The sequence below is a fragment of the Trachymyrmex cornetzi genome, unplaced genomic scaffold (assembly GCF_001594075.2).
Source record: "Trachymyrmex cornetzi isolate Tcor2-1 unplaced genomic scaffold, Tcor1.1 scaffold97, whole genome shotgun sequence".
Classification (NCBI taxonomy): domain Eukaryota; kingdom Metazoa; phylum Arthropoda; class Insecta; order Hymenoptera; family Formicidae; genus Trachymyrmex; species Trachymyrmex cornetzi.
Genome location: NW_017300322.1, coordinates 1077330 through 1086043, shown reverse-complemented (window position 1 = coordinate 1086043; position 8714 = coordinate 1077330). Strand labels below are relative to the sequence as shown.

The 8714-nt window shown below is 31.2% G+C and overlaps 1 protein-coding gene across 2 annotated transcripts in view; it reads right to left on the bottom strand.

The window, feature by feature from the left end:
• Positions 1 to 408: 408 nt before the first annotated feature.
• LOC108769962 (E3 ubiquitin-protein ligase KCMF1) overlaps positions 409 to 8714 on the bottom strand; it is an 8652-nt gene continuing 346 nt past the window's right edge. Inside the window, exons 2-8 of one of the 2 annotated variants that reach the window (XM_018521221.1) lie at positions 6564 to 6731; positions 5853 to 5992; positions 5584 to 5780; positions 4952 to 5144; positions 3374 to 3588; positions 2355 to 2826; positions 409 to 2070 (exon numbers count right to left, since the gene is read on the bottom strand). In XM_018521221.1, coding sequence (XP_018376723.1) covers positions 1876 to 2070; positions 2355 to 2826; positions 3374 to 3588; positions 4952 to 5144; positions 5584 to 5780; positions 5853 to 5992; positions 6564 to 6731 — 1580 coding nt within the window. In that variant the 3' untranslated portion in view covers positions 409 to 1875. Of the gene's footprint in view, positions 2088 to 2354; positions 2827 to 3373; positions 3589 to 4951; positions 5145 to 5583; positions 5781 to 5852; positions 5993 to 6563; positions 6732 to 8714 lie in introns of both variants that reach the window. The other variant, XM_018521222.1, reaches the window with a different exon arrangement.

Here is an 8714-nt window from a genome sequence, read left to right as displayed (position 1 = left end):
ACAATATTACCGATGTCACTTTTGTATATATTTTATAAAAGAAATAAACAAATATATCTCTATTAAAAATATTAGGTATATTTGAAAGACTCGGTTAATTTTCGACAAAAATAAAAATAAAAATTTGAAGATTTTTCGAATCGCGATACGAAAAAATTGTTTACTTTATGCTTTTTAAATGTATAAATATATAGACCCAAGTATGATTTTGATAGAAATCATAATTTTTTTACGGTTACTGTAATTGTTTAGTGTCTTAAAATGGAGTGATTAATTTTAAAAGAAACTTTATTTCTCAACTCTGTGCGTCAAATCGTACATCTAATGTAAAATTACATAATATACAATAATCCGGAAATTATAACAATTTGACGAACAGTATTTAAACATTAGTGAAACATTAAATACATTTAATAAGCCGCAGATACGACATATTTTGAAGTGTTAGTTTAATGGCTGACATATAAAATAATAATTTATATTTAAATGTATAATCTCTCCACTTTACGACTCATCTTTTTATACCATGTGCCATGGGATGGTCCGCTAGTACTAATTTTTTTCAACTAAATTAAATGTAATTCATTTAAACGTCTAAATATTTAGAAGTGTCTAATATATAAAATTTTTTCTCGACATATTTGTCCCTTCTTTTCATAAACTCTTCTTCTGTTTGGTGTATGCAAAATGTCACGGCGAGTGAACTTTACTTAAAAGAATTAAAAGATAAAGGAAGTTCGTGTAAACTACGAATGATAATTATAGACTATATAAATGCCTTTTTTGTACATTATACCAATGATTTATTGATTGTAAAGCATACAGGAGTCTATTATAACGAGAATTATAATCTAAGTAGTTGTCTGAAAAATATGCAGTAACGTTGTTCTGCACTGTCATATCATTCGTGACATTCGTTCCTACAATCGTTTTGTGTATCATTTTTTTACTATTAGTGCGCCGGACAAGTTATCGGTAGGTTAAAGCAATTTAAAAGCGTTAGTATTACGGACCAGCCCAGGCATGAATTTGCATTCGTGTATTTTTATCTGAAAGAGGGGAGAATTTTGTTTTTTCAAATACACAGCACATTAGCAATCGATTGTTCGATTTGCACTGGGTATGTAGACCAATAAAATCTCTCAAATTTTACATAGTGAACGGTAAACATGTATAATACATAAAATGCAATATGAAAAAGCTATATTCGCGTATACATTCATTTACCATCATTGGATAAATACATATTATCAATACATTGCTGAATTTTTACATCAGCTGTTCGAAGTATCTGATTGATCCTTACATGTTCGTGCTCTTTGATTATTCTTCGATACCTCATTAACCGAACAATAAACGCTAATGTCGCTTTGTTTTTGTACGATTTTTTTTTACAATATTCTTTTGTTGGTTCGCAAACACCTGCTCTCCAGTGGATAAAAGGTAACGCCGTATCGTGGTAGCACATCAGCGTGGAAGAACGTGGCAAGACTCATTCGAAGAAAAGTAATACACGCGAACGAACTCTATATATTTCGAGCATGACTGCAAGAAGTGTGAGTTATGTACATTATTATTCGCAAATATGCCGCAGTGGCTAGCGAATCAGCCCTTGCCCTTGTTCCATGTCACGTAACAGCAAAAATGGCGAGATTAAAGTTCGGGAAAGTTGTAATAGCATTAGGGCACAAAAGGATGAGGAGGAGGAGGAGGAGAGGAAAAGGAAAGGAGAGGGCGTTTCGAATAATTATTAATATATAATATTATAATAATAACAATAATAATGAGGTGTTCTAAACAGTGCTAGGACTAGTGCTAGGGGATCCTGTGTGAGGAATCAGGGTGGTGGATGGGTACACACGGGCTAAGGAGGGGTTAGTGTGGGGGTGGCGGTTCCGTAGATTGGTTTCTGCCATCTACTGCCCTAACCGGCTTTCTACGCGAAGAGCCTGTCACTCCGACCGAGCCAACTCCACCTCTGAGGTAAGCAGGTGCCGGAGCTGCTATCGGTTCCCTGATAGTTCCGGTACCAGTATTCCTAATTGGTGGCGGCAGTGGTTGCTGCAGTACCTAAGTCACACGAAATTCTATGAGGATTATTTCGATTGTCTACCGTATATCAGTCATTCGACAATATTATGTTCGGGATCAGCGTGTCATAAAATAACATCGATATAATAATTATACATGATAAAAAAATTAGTGTAATTTGTACGAAAAAGATAGGGGTTAGATGTTGCTACATTGAGTTTCAAATATATTACATATTACTTTTATTTCCTTTCTATCTCTAATTACGTTCAATTTTATAAATATTTTAATATATATTATTTGCCAGAGAAATAGATGCTTACCAATGGTTGAGGTAATACGCTATGCATCAATGTTTGAACTATAGGTGGATTTTGTGTTGCAATGCTATTAGGATTCGAGGATAAGCCCTGATTTTGCAGACCTGAACCTACGCTGCCAGTAGTAGTAGCAACAGCAGCAGCAGCAGCAGCCTGCAGAATATGCGATTCTTTTTGTTGCATAGATGCCTGTGATGTCACGTGTTTACTTGTCGCTTGTTCCCTCTTCGCTTCCTGAGTTACTCCCAATTTCTTCGCAGAAACAATGAAAGTATTGGCGTTTGGTGTTTCAGGACTGGTCGTGGCAGTAGTCGCATTTGACGCCGGTGTTTGCACAGCACACTGCTGTTGCATCAATTCTGACAATGTTTGAGAAAGCGTTCCAACAATAAGTTCACGTGCAAAAAGACTCCTATTTGCACTCTCGCGTTCAATACTTTGCAGTTGCGAATCAGACGGCGTGGTTATGATGCATCTGAACAAATGTAAGATAGATAATTATATGTTTAGAGCAAATTAAATAATCAAGCGTTACAATATTTTTTCATTGTCTCAATTTATTCAATTACATTATATATATATATATACACATATATACACACGTATATATTTTTGTTGCTCATATATTTTTCAATTATAAATATCATATGTTGATATATAATAAAATAAATATCAGTGTTGCCTAAAATAGATATGTAGATATTTATAATACAGTTTTTGGCAACTATTTACAACACGCAATCCTGTGTACATTTAGTATATAAGTTGACAAAAAAAGACTAAAAATTTTTTTCATTAGAATATAAGTTTGACTGATTACTATTACTCCTTTGTCCTTTATGTGTGCATTGTATGATTTTTCAATTTTGAATATATGTGAATTAATATCCACGTTAGCAAAATACATTTAAAAGTAATTTATTTATTGAGATTAATATCAATAAATTGTATAAACAATATTATAATATTAGTCACTTTGAGATATATGTCATTAACTAAAAATCTAAAAGGAAAACGCATACCTGGGTAACAAGGACATATTATTCTGTGAATTAGAAGACACACCGGACGGGTTGGCCGTATTGGTCGCGTTATTATTACTACTTGTACTGTTCGTTGTCCCCATAGTAGTAGTATGACCGCCACCACCACCACTGCCACCCCCGCTGCCTCCACTTACAGAACCGATCACTTGCGTTTGCCTTCTGGGTAGTCTTTCGAGTTGTTGTCTAGCAGCCTAAAAACATTTCATTTCAATAATTATATTGCTTAATATGTAAAAAACGATTAAATCTTTTACTATAAGAAATAACTAAAGTCAAAATTTGTTACTTACACATGACTAAAACTGGGTGGAAACAAAAAGTAAACTAGTCATTTGTCTAATATTTTTTCATAAAAATCACATGACTATTGCAATAATAATCATTTAAATAATTCACAAGTTATCAATTAAAATACATAAAAATAAATAATTATTAATATATGTAGAGTAATATCTAGATGATATTAAATACTAATATAAAATTTATCATATACATACAATATTAATAGTATATCTGTTGTTTCGGCAGAATAAATCAAAATTAAAGAAATTAGTAGCTTACTTTAGTATGATTTGTCACTATCATTGTACAGATGTTTCTTAATCTTGCTTAGATTATAGTCATAATTTAAATAAATATAAGTTACCAAGACTAAACGTCACTAAGATTAAACAGAACTAAATGAGATTAAACGAAATTTTTGAAGACTGACCTCTTTTTCTTTCTAAACACTACATTATTTTCCTTATTTTATTTGTCCTTCTAATGTTCTATTACAAGAGTTATTTATAAATATTCTTGCGTTTTCAGTTACAATATCTTATTATCTCAATAAACAACTTCTATATATTCATTATTAAACGAAAAAAAAGAGAAAACGGAGATAACAAAAGAGTTAAAATGTTAGTACAAACAAATATGTAATATATCGGCGTCATATATATCGATTTGAAATTAATTTCAACCTACATAATATATTATAGACATTTTATATCTATACATTTGAATATTATAATTGGTTCAAAACTATTTTCAATCAATTATTTCAATGTTTCGTAATCTGTAAATTTTTTTACAATTAAGTTTTTGTACGCAATATTCAATATACAGACACAGCTCTGAATCATAACGCATTCTAATATGAGTAATTAAACACGGCTCGACTTGAATCCTTCAGACGTAATGACGTACATGACACTGACATTATGCACAATAAATTAATAAATATCATATATAAAAAGAAATATATACTTTTTCAAAATAAAAAAATGATAATATAATCGACAAGAAAGTGGTAAATAATCAAAATTATGAAGAAAAAGAGCATAAAACCACAGCACAGGTTGTTAAATGTGATATTTAATCTATTCAATTTTAAAAAATTAAACGTTTCGGCCAATATCTGGCCATCTTCAGTAATTACAAATTCAATCAATGCATAGGATACATAAATATAAAATTTGCATTCATATATCTATTTAGTCAACATTCCAAACTATTATCATTATCATGCGTGCGCATATGTTCCGTAGTAGATAAAAAAATGAATTTTACCCGAACTTGTTGTCGTTCTAATTGTAGTTGCATTTGTAATTGCTGTAACTGCGTAGGAGCTGATGTACTTTGTCCACTTCCGCCTCCACTTCTACGTACTCCCGACAATTGAGATAGCAACTCCGCAATTGGATCTATACCTTCGCGATTACTTGGGCTTAACCCTCCAGATGAACTGAAATGCATATTGGACCTGCAGGTCCAATGATACTCTAATGAACGTTATCTAAGATGAAGTGATAATGGTGTGATGCTAATATTAAAAAATTATAGTTAATCATAATTGTCCAATTTTCATTAAGAAAAAAGCATTTAAAATTTATCACTATCAATCAGCAAATACAATATTTGTGAGATAATTTATATTTATAAAAGTGAAAAAGATATATCTTTTCTTTTATATTTATACATATATATAATATACATTGGCAAAAAATGTCTAATATTTTTAAAAATTGTACAAAGATAAAATTTATAAATGACATTATTCATAAAATATAATAGTTGTGAAAAAATTTATTTCAGTTAGTATTAATATTCCTAAAAAATATTTGTTATACATACTTCTATGAAACATTAAATATTGATAAGTAATAATAAATTATTTAAGAAATTTGCAATCTTGTACATACCTACGTCCACGCGACGCTCCAACAGCTCTGGATGGATGCGGTATCCGTCTAACGCCGTGTCTACTTGCAGTTGGTTCATCCAGGAAAGAAATCAGGTCCCTTGGCCCACTGCGATGTTCTAGTGTCAGATGGCCAGCGAAATCATCAGTTACATGATTAGGCTCTCCACCTGGCACTGCTGCGCATACTGGACAAACCTGTGACAAAAATATACAAGTTATACACCCATAATATATAATTACTATGTGTTATAATCTTTATATACGTACAACTTCGAATGAAGTATCCGGATGATCAGCAGCAACGTGTTCTTGTAATGTAGCCTCAGTAAAACCCATTTTTGTACAATAGGGACAAGTCAAGGATTGAGGCTGTTCCACACTCACTCCTTCACCACCATAGTATAATTCTATTCAAAAAGTTAATCATTTACAAATGGATTAACAAATATTTAATATAGTAAAATCTTCCATCTATAAATTATTTAATTGTTATTACGCAATTATAATACTTTAGAATACAAAAAAAAAATTATCTAATCAACTAGAAGCCTGATTTGCAAAAAAAATTAATTACTTTTCTTGTATTTATTAATTAAGTATAAGAGCATTTTTGGTATTAAAATAAATATCTTTTTTCTTCGTACACTTTGTATGTAAAATAAACGTAAAATGTGTTAAAATATATAAAATTTATATATATATATATTACATTATAATCCTCTAATAACAAGGTCGGGATCAGAGATGATCCACGGTTTCGTCAGTAAAGAAATTTATTTTATTGCAATTATTTAAAGTCAATTAATAAACTTTACTGTATTCATCTATAAATAAAAGAAGTTTTATGTGCAGTTATTTACTCTTTTTACGCATTTTGTATATTGATTAAATGAAAGACCGAATCCGGATCCGACTCCACCCTGTCGGATACGTTCTGAAGATGCACCTTGTCATTAAAGAGTTAAATTCGAACCTTACCAAAGTCAGATCTAGTAAGTATGCATTGCATAGGATGATCTGTGAGGTGGCGAGTAGTATTGGCGCCTCCCTCGTAGCAGCTGGCACATAGATCATAATCGTAGCATACGAGGCACTTGTATCTACGACCCCGAAAATTTCCTTTCAAGCAGGAATCACAGCTAACCCCTAAAACGAAAATGTTCAATATGTGTAAATGCAAAAATATTTTAAAAACTATTACACATCACATACATATAAATTTTTAATTTTTCAATATTTTAACTATTTCTAATTCGTTATTATAATTTATTTATACATTTATTGTTCTATATTAATAAATGTGTTACAATAACTAATTAGCCAAAAAGTAAAAAAAATTAACTTTTACTTTTCAATTATTTTTATTAATGTTACTTTAACATTATTTTATGTTTTGTTATATCTTAACATTATATTTTAACATTACACTTAATACAATAAGCTTTCAATAATGCATCAAATTATAAATAAAATTATAATAAGCATGTACATAAAGGTAAATTATGATTTAACATATATTATCAATGTCCTTTCAGTCTTATATAACAATTTTATTGTCTTTTCTTAGTCTTGAAAAAACTAAAGAATAATATATCAACATAACTAATATCAAATAATTTTAAATATCAAAATAAGAATGAATTATATATAAAGCAGAGGAATTAAATCAACTTTATACTATTCAATATATTAAAATTAATTTAAATTTCAAAATACTATCTTTTAACTATATTTGTTGCATACATGCATTAACTCTCCCTCCCTCCCTCCTCCCCCCCTCCCCCAATTATATTTTTAAAAAGAGAATGACGCAGAATATATGTAAATGAAAGAGACAGAAGGTTAAATAAGAGAAAGAAAGAACGATACTTGCATATTACTTAAAAAAGTGATTAATAAATGACTTCAAGAAAATCTGTGTGTGCACATTTTTGTACAAATTTTAAACATCCCAGGTCTCATAATATACAGTAACGTGTAGCAATGGATTAATTAAAATAATATTTCTTATATTGTATTTAAAACTCTTTTTTCAACAAAGTTTATTCCACGATTACGTTATGTGAAACAGAAACCTAAAGAATACTTTTAACTTGCCAATAAGGAATTACTGCTACTATGTCCAAAGTCGGATGACTATACAACTATAAATAGTAATATGCAGTAAATACGAGTCACTGTCTTGCAACAATAGAAAACAAGATTTAGAACAGTATATGTTACTTGAGTACAATAAACACAATGGAAAGCAAGATTTAGAACAGTATGTTACTTGAGTACAATAAACACAAAATAATAATTGATGAATGTTTCATGAAAAGATATACTTGTCACGCATTTATCAACTGAACACAAAAAATTTATAAATACTGTACTGAGCTTAGAATAAAACATTAAACTAGAAATTCACGATACATAATAAACTAAAATTTCTAACTGGTACTTATCAACTTGATTTATCATCTTTATACCAGACATGATAATTATGTAACATAATGTATCTCCTGTTCCGAAAAAAATATAAATTCTACTCAAGAAGCATATAGATTCTCCTGTGTTATACATGCTACTAAATAGATTATGAAGCTTAATTCCGTTTATTAAAATCTCAAAGGCCAGAGGCTAAAGAGCAATGTGGCTCATAATATAATTTTTATAGCACACATTAAGCAGCGATGCTGTGATCTCGAGAGGACAGCAGACAAGGTTCGTCCGAGAGCACGGGTCGCTATGCAAAATTTGTATTGACCATCTGTACAATCAATTTCGTGCGGAAGGATCGCGATAATATAGGAAAAAGGCTGCAATATGTTCTGCAAGAAGGGAAGACTCATCAGGAGAACGGGCTGGGAGGTAAGAGACCGTGGTGAAAAGGGAGTCAGCTGAGGTGGTAGGACGGTCTGACAGTTGACGGTACGTGGTGATCAACTGATCGGGCGATAGGTCAAAGCGAAAGGAAACTGAATATCGTTGCGGATCCCCGGGGATTTGACGGGAAAAGGTCGAAAATCCGTAGAAATTGTCGTGAATTTTCACCGTGTGCTGCCATCTGGCCTCTGACATTAGGCCCGTTCGGCCACGGGAGCTCGCGGGACGTGTCCCGTGTTAAAAGGATATCCCCCGCGGCTC